The 17,159-nt window shown below is 46.1% G+C and overlaps 1 protein-coding gene across 1 annotated transcript in view; it reads right to left on the reverse strand.

Annotated features, from left to right (window-relative positions):
- Positions 1 to 17,159, reverse strand: part of ASTL (astacin like metalloendopeptidase) — a 99,469-nt gene that overhangs the window by 46,865 nt on the left and 35,445 nt on the right. The window contains exons 5-6 of the mRNA XM_073559524.1: positions 4,673 to 4,790; positions 2,062 to 2,243 (exon numbers count right to left, since the gene is read on the reverse strand). Coding sequence (XP_073415625.1) covers positions 2,062 to 2,243; positions 4,673 to 4,790 — 300 coding nt within the window. The remainder of the gene's footprint in view (positions 1 to 2,061; positions 2,244 to 4,672; positions 4,791 to 17,159) is intronic.

The raw sequence follows: 17,159 nt of genomic DNA on the forward strand, positions 1-17,159 counted from the left end.
GCTACATCACACTGTTGACTCATATTCAGTCTGTGATCTATTAGTATACCCAAGTCTTTTTCACATGTGCTGTTGCTTAGCCCTATTCCTCCCATTTTGTATATGCTTTTTTCATTTTTATTGCCCAGATGTAGTACTATGCATTTTTCCCTGTTAAAAACCATTTTGTTAGTTACTGCCCACTTCTCCAGTTTATTTAAATCTTTTTGAATCCTCTCTCTCTCTTCTCTAGTATTAGCTATCCCTCCTAGCTTTGTGTCATCAGCAAATTTAATCAGTTTACCCTCAATTCCTTCATCTAAATCGTTGATAAAGATGTTGAACAATACAGGGCCCAGGACAGAGCCCTGTGGTACCCCACTTGAGACATTCTTCCAACTGGATGTGCAGCCATTTATGACCACTCTTTGGGTCCGATCACTAAGCCAGTTATGAATCCACCTTACAGTTGCCTTGTCCATTCCATACTTAGTCATTTTTTCAATAAGGATTGTATGAGATACTTTGTCAAATGCTTAGCCGTAAGCTACTCAGAGCATGACTGCTCCCAGTTCGGTTCAGCACCCCGCGTATCGCAGGCCTCGCTCAACAACCGGCTAGACAAAAGAAGGTGGGGAAGTTTAAGAAGGGCAAATGAACGGGACGAGAATGTCAGGGATGACAATGGGAAAAGGAAGGGAGTGTGTAGGGAAGTGGACTGACCTGTGGACCTGTCTGACGTAGGAAAAGTGAATGCAAGATTTATCATAAATATACTTGATGTAAACTGGTGTATACATAAGGGGAGACAGCTAGAAAGACTGGAAGATGGTGAAGTACTGGGCTTTGGCCACCAGGGGAAGACCAAGAACAGCAGGAAAGGGAGACGGTGCAGTACTAGAGTTTTGCCACAAGATGGAGATAGAGAGCAGTAAGGAAAGGGCTTAACAGCAGTTTGAGGCTGTGTGCTCACGTAAGCGTTTTTGAAGCGTTTGTCCCAGTCAAAATACTTCAAAAACGCATACAAGAAGCATCCCATTCATTTTAAATGAATTCCGCACATTGATGTGTTTTTTCCGCGCAAAAAGCATGCTCATTAATTTTGCGGAAAAGTCCGCGTTTTTAGCTATTTCCTATGAGTCAGAAGATGCGTGGAAAAAAAAACGCATAAAAAAAGCGCGTTTTTTCCACAAAAATGCGCATTTTCTGGGAAGGAGTCCGGTTTTAATGCAGAAATTTTCTGCATACATGGGCACATAGCCTAAAAGCTAGGAAACCCCATAGTCATGGTGGGTGACGTTACGGGAACTGGAGAGGGGAATTCCCAGGGAGGGGAATCAACAGGGAGAGAGAGTTCCAGAAGGTAGCCAGTCCAGGGAGAGGAGCTGAGCAGAGGAAGAGGCTGAAGGAGGAAAAGACGGAAAGTGGAAGAGCTCGAGAGGGGACTGGAAGAAGAGACGGTCAACAGGGTGGCCCTGACAGGATAGCCGAAGGACAGAGGAAGCCCGGGGGTACCGGACGGACGGACGGACGGACTCGGACAGGTGAAGCGCTGTGGTGGTAGGCCTAGGGCAGCCACAGTGATAGAACCGCGAGGGACATCACTAAAAAAGGAAAGAAGGAAGGTGAAAGGTACCGGGCCTGTGAGTACGGAGGCTGTCATGTTGCTGTGGTCTTCAGGAGGACAACCAATAAAGACCTGTTGAACGTACATCGGTTTCTGTCTCCAGTCTGTTCGCGGCGCAAAAAGGGACCACCCCCCAGTTGGCACATGTACCTACAGTTGGACCAGGATGCACACTGACAGCTAGTCCGGCAGTGATTATCTCCTGAGGATAAAACACTCATTGTATTGAAACAAACAGCACACAGCCTAATAAGTGACATTACTGAAATCAGAGCCTACCTCATGCTGTCCTTAGATTACATAGCAAAATTATAAATTCTCTTTATCTGATCCAGCTCACCTCCTAATGCAGATATGAGTGGAGCACAAATACCCTTTTAACCCAAAATAGGGTCTTCATAAACCAACAAGCTACAGTTCAGACTCTCCATATGTTGAAACAAAATTATCCATACCTTCCCTTATGTTTTTCCAATGAATGATCACATAGTTATCCCGGTCTGCACGGGAGTGCTCATGCCAGAAGCCAATCACATGCATAAGTTCATGCAATACCACGCCTTTTCCTCTATTTACACATTCGAATGCCAAGGAGAGCTCTTGTTTCCCCTGAACACGACCAATGTAAGAATAACAGCTGAAAGAGATATTGTATATTTGAATGGCTAGCTAAGACATATACAAGTGTGCACAGACTTCAGGAATATGCATGAGTGCCTGCCAGGAAGCCCAGAGAGACAGAAGACTTGGTTAACCCCTTCATGACCCAGCCTATTTTGACCTTAATGACCAGGCCATTTTTTGAAATTCTGACCAGTGTCCCTTTATGAGGTAATAACTCAGGAACGCTTCAACGGATCCTAGCGATTCTGAGACTGATTTTTCATGACATATTGGGCTTCATGTTAGTGGTAAATTTAGGTCGATAATTTTTGCGTTTGTGAAAAAAAAAAAATAGAAAGTTTGGCGAAAATTTCACAGTTTTCAAATTGTGAATTTTTATTCTGTTAAACCAGACACTTATCTGACAAAACAGTTAATAAATAACATTTCCCACATGTTTACTTTGCATCAGCACAATTTTGGAAACAAATTTTTTTTTTTTTTTTGTTAGGAAGATATGGGGGTTAAACGTTGACCAGCGATTTCTCAATTTTACAAGAAAACTTACAAAACCACTTTTTTTCTAGGGACCACCTCACATTTGAAGTCACTTTGAGGGGTCTATATGGCAGAAAATACCCAAAAGTGACACCATTCTAAAAACTGCACCCCTCAAGCGGATCAAAACCACAATCAAGAAGTTTATTAACCCTTCAGATGTTTCACAGCTGCTGAAGCAACATGGAAGGTAAAAAAAAAAATGAACATTTAACTTTTTAGTCACAAAAATGATCTTTTAGCAACAATTTTTTCACTTCCCAAGGATAAAAGGAGAAAGTGGACCCCAAAAGTTGTTGTCCAATTTGTCCTGAGTACGCTGAAACCCCTTATATGGGGGGGGAACCACTGTTTGGGTGCACGGCAGGGATAAGAAGGGAAGGAGTGCCATTTGACTTTTTGAATGGAAAATTAGCTCCGATCGTTATCGGACACCATGTCGCGTTTGGAGAGCCCCTGTGCACCTAAACATTGGAGCTCCCCCACAAGTGACCCCATTTTGGAAACTAGACCCCCCCCCATGGAACTTATCTAGATGTGTGGTGAGCACTCTCAACCCCCAAATTTTTTCCCCACAAAAGTATTTTTTTATCACCCAAATTTTCCCAAGGGTAACAGGAGAAATTAGACCCCCAAAGTTGTTGTGCAATTTTTCCTGAGTATGATGATACCCCATAGGCTGGGGTAAACCTCTGTTGGGGCACACATCGGGGCTTAAAAGGGAGGGAGTGCTGTTTGACTTTTTTTAACGCAAAATTGGCTGGAATCAATGGTGGCGCCATTTTGCATTTGGAGACTCCCTGATGTGTCTTAACAGTGGAAACCCCTTAATTCTAACCCCAACCCTAACCTCAACCCTAACCCCAACGCCAACCCCAATGGAAAAATAATAAATATATTTTCTTTATTTCATTATTAACGGCTATTAACCCGTTAAATGAAACTGTCAAATTCTGAAATTCGCCCATCGGTGACCCCTGTTGGCATGACAACCAGAGGTCTCCTGCAGACCTCTATGGTTGTCACTGCTGGATTGCCATGAGCGCCGCCCTTGCTCATAGCAAGTCTAATCATCGCCTGTATGTAGCAGAGCCGATCGGGTTATGGCAGATTCTAGTCTCCCATAGAGACTATTGAAGCATGCCAAAATTTAAATTAAAATAAAAAAACCTCACATGGCCATATTGACCAAAAAATAAAAAAGTTATGGCTGTGGGAAAAGGAGCAAAATATGAAAACGCAAAAACACCTCCAGTCATTAAGGGGTTAAAATGAACTGCACGTCCATGTAAATTGCCAGGGCGTTATGGAGCAGCAGCTTGTCCACATCTACTGTCCGCGGTCAATTTACAGGGCTCCCCACCCCCTGACTCACGGGATCCATAGTGGCCTCGGTATGCCACTGCTACCAACGTGTCACTTACTGCTGCAAATTGGAGTAAAAAAAACAAAAAAAAAAAAAAAGCAAAAAACAAAACTTATCTGCTGCAGATCTAGCAGTTCTCTGAATGCTGAGCACTGTATAACTCAGGCAGCACTGATTGGCAGCTGTGTACTCTGGTAACTTTCTGTCATAGTGTGCACAGTGCCAATCAGTTGTACGAGCTTGGTTAAATAGAGCAGTAGGACTCTACATCGCACAAGACACCTAGTCCTCTAGTGAATCTCCTGCTTATAATACACAGCTTAGTAAGAGACATCACTGGAATCAGGGTCTCAGCCCCCTACGTCATGATGTCAGGTTACATAGCAAAAACCTACTGACAGATTCCCTTGAAAAGTTCCACTTGCATATACATGCGTTTTTTAATTAAACCCCCAACATCCAGCAAATATTCTGCTAATACTTCCATATTATTCTAAGTGCATGGCTCATCTTGAGAATTCATTCTTTTTGTTGCTCACCCATCTTCTGGCTCAATGTTGATGAAGTCTTTATCCACTGAACGTTTTACAAAGTGGATACATGTCGAGGTTTCCACATCTTTCATCGCGTCCAATATGACGTTTTTTTGCCCTTCATCTGCAAATATGAAATGTTACATTACAGTCATTTATCCATTATATAGGACAGGAAAGAAAATGGACAGCACAAGGATGCCATCCATGTGCCAATGTGCGGTTTTGTTTTTTTATTTTTACATGGGTAGGAGAATTTTTTTGCCTATATAAAACTGATGTTAAAAAAACCTAACAGGCCAAAAGAGGGGGAAAAAAAAGAGAAAAAAAAAAAAAGCCCACGACAGCACCATCTGAGAGGGTATCATCCCATCAAGAACAGGAAACCTACTGAATTAAAGGGCGATACCTCTCCTATACCTCAGTGTTCGTCAATGTAATGTGCGGTTTACTAATGTGATTGTCATGTACTGTAATGTGATGCATTTGTTATGTATTGTGCTTTAGCTTAGGGATAAAATAGGACCTTGGAGAAAAGATAGCATAGAATAGATGTAAGAGTTAGTAAGGTATAGGTAGCATAGGGGTTAAGTAAATGAGAGGGTCTCAGAGCAGCACAGAGCAGGGAATTATAGGATGGGCACTTCCTGATTAGAGGCCCAGGGCAAGGTGCATGCAGTGGATGAGACAGTTACAGGCTGTGGGGATAAAGCTGCAATGGCAGAAAGGGGCCCCAGGTTGGAGAATAGTGCAGGCAGCACCAGCTCAGCAGGACCATCCCCAGGAAGGATCCGGGTTCTACAACTGGGGTGAGAGTTGTGAATTTGGCACTCCCGACACCTTTCCCAATTGGAACCGGACGAGAGGTTGACAGGGAGCTTGTGACGCAGGTAGTACCGATGGGACGGATTGTCCACAGAGATGGCAGGCATTGCAGAGAAAGGGTTAACACTGATTTTACTTAAACAGGGGGATACTCCACGCAGGGAGGGGAAAGGAAAGGCAGGGGCAGGGCTAGCGATATGAGCACAACACAGCTCTAGCAAAAATTAAGAGACAACTTCCAAATGTTCAGTTAGTCTGATTTTTCCCTTTATGGGTATATTTGAGTAAAATGTAAATTGTTCTTTTAGTCTACAAACTTATGACATGTCTCCGAATTTCCAAGCAATAAATTTGATTTTTTTTCTGAAAGGAGAAATGGTCATAAAAAAAAATTAAAAAAGTGCTTTCAGACCTTAAATAATGCAAGGAAAGCAAGAATATAACCATTTAGAAACAATACTAATGTTTTAACTCAGGAAGAGTTCCAAAATCATTATTTGTGTAATGGCCATGATTTGTAAAACAGCTTTCATGCTTGCCACCAGTTTTTCACACCGCTTTTGGTGCAAAAAATTGAAGCAGTTCTTTTTTTTTGTGGCTTGTGACTATCTTTCATCCTCTTAATTACATTTCAGAGGTTTTCAATGAGGTTCAGGTCTGGAGAATGGGCTGCCAATGACAGGGTTTTGATGTGACGGTCTCTTAATTTTTGCCAGAGCTGTAGCTCTGCAGGGTGAAGTAACAATTGTAATAAGTATAGCAACTGTTCATGAATGGTTAACCTATCAGTCCGACGGCTTCCTGACTGCAGAGTCTTAGGTTCCAATGGTGGCACCTATGCAATTGGCGTGTGATGATTCCAGTGTCGTCCCGAAGGAGATGATGATCCGGTTCCCGGGCGGTGGCGATGAGTCCTTGCTGTCTTGTGCGGGGTACTGGGTCCAGGATCCGTTGTGCGAAGCATATCACAGTCTCTAACACTGCCAGAGCTTAACGTAGCTCGACAGTAGTATGCGGGTGAGGAAGGGTACAGTTCTAGGTGAGTCACTCGGTCTCTTAGGTGGCTCGCGCGTGGTAATAACTGGCCCAGAGAGTTTGGCACCTTCAGTTGTGGGAGCCAACGGGCACACAGAAGGTCTCTAGTCACAGTCACTGTACCTGGCCACAGGGAATCTATAGTGCGGGCCTGCACTGTTCCAATGCTCCTAGGACAGATTAACAAACTTCCCCTGCTGCGCGCTGCGTCTTCCCGCCGAGTCCCTCCTCTCTTTCCCGCGCCTAGGCTTTTTTTTTTTATCATCTTAGCCATGACCCCACCTGTCGAGTGCAAGGTCGGACCAGGTTGCGAAGCTTTGCCCCAGACAATAATGGTAACAGCCCAGACAGTTCCTGAGGCGGCGCAAGAGTGGTAGCCCTGGTCTGGTCCATCTTCTTACACTGGGAGAACAGAAGGAGAGGATATAGAAGGAATGGAGTCTGCCCAGATGGCAGGGAAAGTGCAGGATAAGAGGCTCTGTGTGAAACATGCTGCCAAAGTGATGAGTACCCATGTTATCAGTAAAGTTGAACTGTTTGAAAAGGACTGTAGGACTGTGACTCTGCAGTGTTTTGTGGAACATGGAAACATGAAGCCGGAGTGACAGTAACAGTGTTATGCTGCACGCACAGCTGAAGGAACATTGCATTTCATCTGTGGAGCGCCATGGTGTGGGAACCATACAGCCCATTGCCACGACTACTACCCTGGCCGCCTTACATAGTGCACACCAGCTAGTGACAAAAGGAGGGAATATAAGGGTGCTGCCACATGCTCTGTAAAATCCCATTACCAGTAGGTAACTAAGATTTTTTTTTCCCCTTCTCTCATGATAGGACCACCTGAGAGATTTATATAAACAAAAAGCACCTTAGGGAGGGATCACTGCATGTAACACCTTTTTCCCAAAATGACAGGTCATCAAGAGAAGACCACTTAAGTCGATAATGTTTTTAGAAGATAGACAGAGTACCATGTGGCTGCCTTACATATCCTGTCGATCGACACGTCTGCCTTCTCAGCCCAGGAAGTTGCCATGGCCTTGGTGGCATGAGCCTTCAAGTTCTCTGGAAGTGTTATATTACTAGAGGAGTAGGCAAAGCTAATGGTGTCCCTAATCTACCTAGCTATGGTACCTTTTGCTACCTTGAGGACTTTCCTACCTCCTTGGAAGGAAACTAATAAGAATTTAATCTTCCGCCATTGTTTTGATATGGCCAAATACTAGACCATGTCATCTACCGTGTGAAGACTCTGCTCCTCTGTATTCTTAGAAAAAAAAAAAAAAAAAAAAAAAAGCACAATCTCTTGGTGCCTCTGAAGTTTAGATTCTGCTTTTGGAAAACATGTTGGGTCTGGTTTCAATAAGACCATCTTCCATGATCTGTGTGAATGGGTGGAAAGTCACTTATCCTGCAGGTTGATGCTAGGGCCACCAATATTACTGTCTTTAGGATGATTATCTTGACTGGTATTTCAGCTAAGAGCTCAAAGGGAGATCTTATTAATGCATCCAAGACCAGGTTTAGGTCCCAAGGAGGCATTCTTGGGACTGGTATCTGTGTATATCATATGCTTTAATAAACCTAATTATCCACGTGTCGCTAGGTTATAAGTCCCCTAGAGCAGATACTTGCACCTTAAGAGTACTAGTGGCCAAGCCCATCTCCATACTTTTCTGAAGAAACTAATATAATATGGCCTTTATCAGAATTTTTCCTTCCAAAGATTGTCCCGAACTAGACAAGAATTTTGCCCATGTCCTAACATGTATTCTAGTGGTTACTGGTTTCCTACTCTGAAGCAGGGTTGAGACGAATGCCAGGGAGAAGCCCTTTTGGATCAATAGCGACCTCTCAAACTCCAGGCCATCAAATGCAGGCATGATCTCTGAAGATGACAAACTGTGCCCTGCCTGAGGAGATCTGGGATATCTGGGAGGTTCCAAGGATCCAACAAGGACATAATCCTCATCCACGCGAGTCATGGTCTCTTGGGCCAAAATGGAGCAATTAGAATGATGTTTGCCCTCTCTTCACGAATCTTCCTTAATACTGCCAGAATAAACATTAACAGGGGAAGGAGTAGGCTGTTGCAGTCCCAGGGAATGTGTATCGCATCCACTGCATAGGGTCTCTCTCTCAGATTCAGAGATCAGAAGTTTTCTGTTTCACTTATTTGTGAACAGGTCTAGTTCTGGCTGCCCTCAGCATTCCTCAATTTGTTGCAATATTACTAGATTCAGCTCTCATTCCTCAATCTGTTCTTTAGAGTCCAAGATAAGCCCCAAGAAAGACCAAATCCTTTGTGGTTCCAGTTTTGACTTCTCCAGATTTAATATCCATCCTAGCTGGGACAGGCTGGTTCTGATTTGCATCAGTTAGTGATTGCAGTCTATTGATCTGCCAACCACCAGAAAAAATCGTCCAGACACAGAACTATTAAAACATTTCATTTTCAAAGATGTGCTGTCAGTACCAGAATAATCTTCGCAAATAACCTCAGGGCCATTTATAGACTGAAGGGTAAAGCCATGTACTGAAAGTGTCTGACTTTTTTGTTTATATACAAGACTACTCTCAAGTACTGGTGGTCTTTGGCATGGATTGGGACATGGTAGTAAGCGTCCATTAAGTCCAGGACACGTATAACAGCCTGGGAACAGCATTTTTATGGACTCCATGTGAAGGGCCTGTAGACCAGAATACTTGCTTAGTCCCTTCAGGTTGACTATAGTCCTGAAGGTGCAGTTGGGTTTTCTTATAAGGAATAGGGGAGAATAGAATCCTTCCCCAGCTGTACCAACTCCTCTGTCAGAACTTGTTTCTATAGTAAGCTTAGTACTTCCGCCTCCAGGGCTAATTGTTCCCTAGGAGGTTCTGGAAGATTATATCCTGAAGGTGTGCCGGCAGTAGACCTGAATATTAGTTTGAGCCCTGACTGTATTATACTCAAAATCAAAATGGTGAATGATATCCTCTCCCAGGCAGGCCGGAAGTTGGACAGCCTTCCTCCTACCTGGAGAAGCCCATTACTTAGAGGGCTTTCTGGCCACAGAGGAAGGACGCCCTGAACAAGAAGCCTTTGTTCCTTGGCTTTCTATCCTTCCACTTTCTCTGTTCTCTGAGGGACTGGTTCCTGTTATATCTTCTTTTGCTAAAGGAACTGTTATACTGCAGAATGGACACATTGGGAAATCCTGTCTGCCTCGTTATCTAAAATATCATCTTGAGCCACAATGCTCTACGGGCAGCATTTGAAAAATTTGCTGACCTGGCTGCCAACCTGACCGAGTCCACCGAAGCGTCAGCGAGGAATGCAGCAACCCCTTGCATCAGTGGGAGATTTGACAAGATCTTAGCTAAAGGGGTGTTCTTGATTTGATTCTCAAGTTGCTGTAACCCCAACTATCATAGGTCTGTCAGGTTGTTGCTATTGCTGGCTTCAATGCCCCCACTGACAATTCCAATGGTTGTTTTAAATAAATTTCCGCTTTTTTGTCCAGGAGCTTCCTAAGAGTGCCAAGATCTTCAAAAAGCGTAGTTACTTACCGTTAACGGTATTTCTCTGAGCCCATGACGGCACGACGGAGAGAGGGAATCCGCCCCACCGGGACAGGAAACCTACAGATAAAGAGGCGGTACCTCTCTCCCGCGTCAGTTGTTTTACAGAGCATTAACGGAACTTCAGGCTAATACTAACACAACCATCTTAAGAAAAAATACGAAATTTCTATAATCATTAAACTGCTTAGAGGAGACACCACGCGACTTAACTAAACTGTCTTTACAATAAGTGCGCACCCCACGCGTGTAGGGAGGAAATATACGGGTGCAGTCATGGGATCAGAGAAATAGCATTAACGGTAAGTAACTACGCTTCTCTCTATCCCCCATGACGGCACCACGGAGAGAATTGCAGGGACTATTAGGGAGGGGGACCACTGCCTCCAGCACCCTTCTACCAAAGGTTAGATCTGAGGAGGTGGCTAGGTCCAGCCGATAGTGGTTAAAGAAAGTCGAAGGAGAGGACCAAGTAGTGGCTCTACATATCTGCTCAATGGAGAAGTCTGCTCTCTCTGCCCAGGAAGTCGACACCGCTCTTGTAGAATGGGCTGTTATTCTGTCTGGGACGTTCGCCCCCTGCGACGAGTACGACAAGGTGATGGCGTCTTATCCACCTCGTCAGCGTGCTCTTTGATGCCTTTCGCCCCTTTCTTGGCCCCTGGAAGCAGACAAAAAGAGACCTATCCTTTCTACATTCCCTTGTGGCCGCTAGGTATTCAATTAGGCATCTCCTCACATCTAATGTGTGCAACGCTTCTTCTCCCCTGTTTTTGGGATTGGGGCAAAAGGAGGGGAGGGAGAATTCCTGAGTCCTGTGGAATCGGGATGCTACCTTCGGCAGATAGGCTGGGTCTGTCCTAAGTATCACCCTATCCTCTAGGGTCTGAGTAAACAGAGGGAAAGCTTACAGGGCCTGGATATCAATGATTCTGCGGGCCGACGTCAGGGCTACCAAGAGGGAGGTCTTGAGTGCAATCAGTTTTAGTGGAGCCTCTTCTAACGGTTCAAAGTGAGGTTTGGACAGGGCTGAGATGACCAAGTTTAGATCCCAGGGAGGAGTGTTTAGGGAAGGTATAGGCCTGGATCTATCGGCTGCTTTGATGAATCTGGCCACCCAACGGTTCCCTGCCAAGTCATAGTTGTAAAGGGCCCCTAGGGCCGCCACCTGAACTTTCAATGTGCTGGTAGCTAAGCCCTCCTCTAAGCCATTCAGCAGGAACTGTAAGATTTTTGATAGAGGCACCTCCTCCCCTGCGCTGGTGTTTGATACTGAGAGGAACTTCCTCCAGATCCTCCCGTACAGTTTAGTGGTTACCGGTCTCCTGCACCTTAGGAGAGTGGACACAATTTTTGGAGAACCCCCTGTTGCTCAAAAGCACCCTTTCAAATTCCAGGCCATCATATATTGGTTCTCCACCTGGGGGTGCAGTACCGGGCCCTGCGAGAGTACGTTTGGGATGTCCGGGAGGACCCAAGGGTCGGAGATGGACATCCTCCTCAACCAAGAGAACCACGTCCTTCTCTGTCAGAAGGGGGCTATTAATATTACCCTTTGCCTTGTCCTCCCGAATCTTCCTCAGAACTGATGGAATTAGGGCTATTGGTGGAAACGCATAGGCAAGGGGGAAGTGCCAGGAAATCATAAGGGCGTCCAGGGCTACCAGGTTCCCGGAGGGGTCTATGGAGCAGACGGTTTCCACCTTCCAGTTGTTCTGTTGGCAAATAGATCTATACTGGGTTTCCCCCATAACGTCGTGATCTGAGCGAAAATTCCCTGGTTTAACTCCCACTCCCCCTGTCTTAGTTGTGTGCGACTTAGGAAGTCTGCCATCACGTTGTCTGTCCCTTTTATGTGTAGTGCAGTCAGTGAGCTTAGATTTCCCTCTGCCCACTGGAAAATTGATTTTGTCACTTCCCTTAGGGCGTGGGATCTTGTCCCCCCCTGATGGTTCAAGTAAGCGACTACTGTGCGGTTGTCGGAAAATACCCTTATGTGGTGGGACCTGAGGGAGTCCAGAAAATACAGGAGGGCAAGTTTTACTGCTAAGAGCTCCTTCATATTTGAGGAAGCTGCTACTTCGTCCTCCGTCCATCCCCCTTGTGCTATCTGGTTGTCCAAGTGGGCCCCCCACCCCCTGGGGCTTGCATCTGTGGTAAGGACTCGAGATATCGGCAATACCCAAGGAACTCCCCGGGATAGGTTGGATGGCTCCGTCCACCATTGCAGTGAGTGGGCTGTTTCGGGTGAGATGTCTAACCGCCCTTCTAAATCTCCTTGCAGAGAAAACTCTGGGGCCAGTGTCTCCCACTGGAGATCTCTTGTATGGGCCTGGGCCCACTGAACAGCCGAGATGCAGGCTGTCATTGAACCGAGCAGGGACATGGCTTTCCTTAGTGTTGTCGCTGTGTGAGTTTTTACGACTGTCGCCATCTGTTTCATGTGTGTCACTCTCCCTTCTGGGAGACGGCACTCTTGTCTGAGCGAGTCTATGGTAATGCCCAGGTACTCTTGTACTTGGCTCAGGGTCATCTGAGATTTTGGCAGATTCAGCAGCCAACCTAGTTTGGTTAGTGTTTCCATAGTCCTGTTCAGCTGGTCCCTGCAGTGAGAAGGGGAGTTGCCCATCACTAGAAAGTAGTCTAGGTATGGAACTACAGTTGTGGCCAAAAGTATTGACACCCCTGCAATTCTGTCAGATAATACTCAGTTTCTTTCTGAAAATGATTGCAAGCACAAATTATTTGGTATTTTCTTCATTTAATTTGTCTTAAATGAAAAAACACAAAAAGAATTGTCCTAAAGCCAAATTGGATATAATTCCACACCAAACATAAAAAAAGAGGGTGGACAAAAGTATTGGCACTGTTCGAAAAATCATGTGATGCTTCTCTAATTTGTGTAATTAACAGCACCTGTAACTTACCTGTGGCACCTAACAGGTGTTGGCAATAACTAAATCACACTTGCAGCCAGTTGACATGGATTAAAGTTGACTCAACCTCTGTCCTTGTGTGTACCACAGAGCATGGAGAAAAGAAAGAAGACCAAAGAATTGTCTGAGGACTTGAGAAACCAAATTGTGAGGAAGCATGAGCAATCTCAAGGCTACAAGTCCATCTCCAAAGACCTGAATGTTCCTGTGTCTACCGTGCGCAGTGTCATCAAGAAGTTTAAAGCCCATGGCACTGTGGCTAACCTCCCTAGATGTGGACGGAAAAGAAAAATTGACAAGAGATTTCAACGCAAGATTGTGCCGATGTTGGATAAAGAACCTTGACTAACATCCAAACAAGTTCAAGCTGCCCTGCAGTCCGAGGGTACAACAGTGTCAACCCGTACTATCCATCGGCGTCTGAATGAAAAGGGACTGTATGGTAGGAGACCCAGGAAGACCCCACTTCTTACCCCAAGACATAAAAAAAGCCAGGCTGGAGTTTGCCAAAACTTACCTGAAAAAGCCTAAAACGTTTTGGAAGAATGTTCTCTGGTCACATGAGACAAAAGTAGAGCTTTTTGGGCAAAGGCATCAACATAGAGTTTACAGGAGAAAAAAAGGCATTCAAAGAAAAGAACATGGTCCCTACAGTCAAACATGGCGGAGGTTCCCTGATGTTTTGGGGTTGCTTTGCTGCCTCTGGCACCGGACTGCTTGACCGTGTGCATGGCATTATGAAGTCTGAAGACTACCAACACATTTTGCAGCATAATGTAGGGCCCAGTGTGAGAAAGCTGGGTCTCCCTCAGAGGTCACGGGTCTTCCAGCAGGACAATAACCCAAAACACACTTCAAAGAGCACTAGAAAATGGTTTGAGAGAAAGCACTGGAGACTTCTAAAGGTGGCCAGCAATGAGTCCAGACCTGAATCCCATAGAACACCTGTGGAGAGATCTAAAAATGGCAGTTTGGAGAAGGCACCCTTCAAATATCAGGGACCTGGAGCAGTTTGCCAAAGAATGGTCTAAAACTCCAGCAGAGCATTGTAAGAAACTCATTGATGGTTACCGAAAGCGGTTGGTCGCAGTTATTTTGGCTAAAGGTTGTGCAACCAAGTATTAGGCTGAGGGTGCCAATACTTTTGTCTGAAATGATCAATGTTTTGCTTTTTGCTTCATTCTCTTTTGTGTTTTTTCATTTAAGACAAATTAAATGAAAATAATAATACCAAAGAATTTGTGTTTGCAATCATTTTCAAGACGAAACGGAGTATTATCTGACAGAATTGCAGGGGTGTCAATACTTTTGGCCACAACTGTATAAGCACATCCTGCTCCCTTAAGTGTGCCATGACTTCCACTATGAGTTTTGTGAAGACTCTCGGAGCGATGGCCAGCCCGAATGTGAGAACTTTGAACTGGTAGTGCCATATCTCTCCCCTTATAGTGACTGCTATCCTGAGATACTGGCGGTAGTCCCTGTGTATGGGGACATGATGGTACTTGACTTAAAAGACGCGTACTGTCATGTAACAGGCTGGAAACAGCATTTTTACTGCAGATTTTATGGTTTCCATTTTGAAAGGATGGATTATCAGGCACTTGTTTAATCTTTTCAGGTTTATTATCGTTCTGAATGTCCCATCTGGCTTCCTCCTTAGAAAGATAGGGGAATAGAAGCCTTCTCCTTTTTCCTGGTGGGGGACCTCTTGTAGCACTGATTTCTCCACCAGGGTCTGAATCTCTTGTTGGACTGCTTCTTGCTCTTCCGCTGACTGTCTCTGCTGGGTCACTACAAAAGAGGGTTTGGGTGAGGTGTGGAAGGTTAATTTGGAGGCCTGTTTTTACTATGCTTAAGATCCAGGAACTTTTTGAATTATTTTCCCAGGCTGGGAAGAAGTGGCCCAATCTTCCTCCTACCTGGGAGACACCTTCATTGGGGTTGTTTCTCGTCTGCTGGTTTCCCGAACATGAACCCTTTTCATTTCCCTCTTCTGTCCTCCCACTTATCCTGGGAGTTTCTAGGTGGCTTTCTCTGTATAAATTTCCTGCTCCGAAACAGTTTGAAGGGGAAATTTAACTGGTTGGGGAAAGACTTCTTTTTATCCCCCGCTTTGTCCAGGATATCGTCCAGCGTGGGGCCGAAAAGAAATTCGCCTTCACAGGGAATGGAGCAGAGTTTGGATTTCGTCTGCAGGTCCCCCCGTCCAGCATTTGAGCCAGAGTGCTCTCCTTGCCGCATTTGAAAAGGAAGCTGACCTGGCTGCCAAACGGATGGAATCCGCGGATGCATCCGCCAGAAAGGCCGCCGCTCCTCTCATCAATGGGACCGAGTCTAAAATCGTGCCTCTTGGGGTTTTGTCTTTCAGCTGGCCCTCCAACTGATCTAGCCACACAATTAAGGCTCTAGCGGTGCATGTGGCAGCTGTGGCGGGCTTCAGTCCTCCGGCTGCCTCCAGGAACCTTTTAGGAATGTTTCCGCTTTTTTGTCTATGGGGTCTTTTAATGTTCCCATATCCTCAAACGGCAGGGCGAATTTTTTTGATGCTTTTGCTATCACTACATCCACTTTTGGCGCTTTTTCACCAATAAGAACATCTTGGGTCTTCAAAGGGATATTTCCTTTTTGGAGTCAGGAGGCCCTTTTTTTCCGGCCTTTCCAATTCTCTCTGAATTAGAGCTTGAATTTTCTCGTTCATGGGGAATGATCTTCTCTTCTTTTGTTCCAACCCGCTGAACAAAGCATCTTGGATAGTTCTTTTGGGTCTGGTGTCTATCATCCCCATAGTTGTTCTAATTGCTTTCACTAAACTGTTTATTCGATAGGGAAACAGCTGTGACCCCCTTCTTCGGAGGATGAGGAGTCGGCTGCTGAACTGTCCGAGTTTGACGTTGAAGGTTCGCTCTCCCTATCGCTAAGGTCTGACTCGGGGTCCCTGGTTTTAGCTTTCCTATGTTTTTTGCTTCCTCCCTGGAGGATTTTCACGGTGTCTTCTACCTGGTGTTTAGTCAGGGCCCTAAGGTCGGAGGCGAACCTTGGAGATTCCTTATAAATTGTGAGATCAATGCGCCCTTGGCAGAGCCTTTTCCCCCACCCCGTGGGAAGTGCCTCTTTGCAAAGTGGGCAAATCTTGTGGTTGGCCTTCTGCGTGCACTTCTTCCCCTAAAAGAGAGGGAGGCCCTAGTTACAGCTTGTACATTCACGTAGTCCACTTACCCACCAAGCCGAAGAAGGATACCGGATCTGGAGGGACCACCGGGTCTGCCGACGCTTTGTCTTTTGGGGTCACTGCCCCACTGGACTCCTTGTTGCGCTTGGACCCTGAGCGGCTGCTGCGCCGCAGTGGCTGGTCCTAGGGATCCTTCTTACGGCATTTCTGCTGTTGCGGTGACTGCCGCGGTTGCCGCTAGTGCCCTGTGTCGGAGGACATGTCCAGCTGAGATTGCTGCTCTGGAGGCCCACTCATGCTTCAAGGAGATGCAGCGATTTTTTTTTTTATATCCTCGCTCCCCTCCCGGTCAGTGCCTCGTGAGGGAGCGCAGTTTTCCCCCCCCCCCCTTTCTCCCCTGCCTCCAGGTGCACGCCATTCCTGCCTCTTCCTCCCGGCGCTCTGAGATGCCAGTTCCCAGAGGTGCATTGCGGCGGTGGCGAAGTTAGCAGGCCGCGCTGTCGCTCCCCAGGGATGCATTGCGGCGGCCCGACTCCACCGGTAGCTTCCCGCACCCGCTAGCCGCTGTGCCTGGAGCGGAGATTCCTGGGGGAGGTGGTCTTCAGCAGCGCTTCTGCTGCCTCTCCCCCCCCCCCCACACACCCTGGAGGCCTGCTGACCTTCCAGTAGTGGCGCCTCGGGTTACCACCCCAGCCGGGACAGGGAACCCCCGCTGTCAACCTCCGGACTGGCTGGCCCCGGCATCCAACGACGACTGGCGAGTTCATAGGTTCTCTATGGGGACAGGAAACCAACTGACGCGGGAGAGAGGTACCGCCTTTTTATCTGTAGGTTTCCTGTCCCCATGGGGCGGATCTCCTCTCTCCGTGGTGCTGTCATGGGGGATAGAGAAAAGCAAGGTACACCTTTTAGAGGACTTTGCCACCGCTACATCAATCTTAGGGGTCTTCTCCCACATGGC

Source organism: Dendrobates tinctorius, unplaced genomic scaffold, assembly GCF_039654945.1.
Source record: "Dendrobates tinctorius isolate UK_male_01 unplaced genomic scaffold, ASM3965494v1 ptg000272l, whole genome shotgun sequence".
NCBI lineage: Eukaryota > Metazoa > Chordata > Amphibia > Anura > Dendrobatidae > Dendrobates > Dendrobates tinctorius.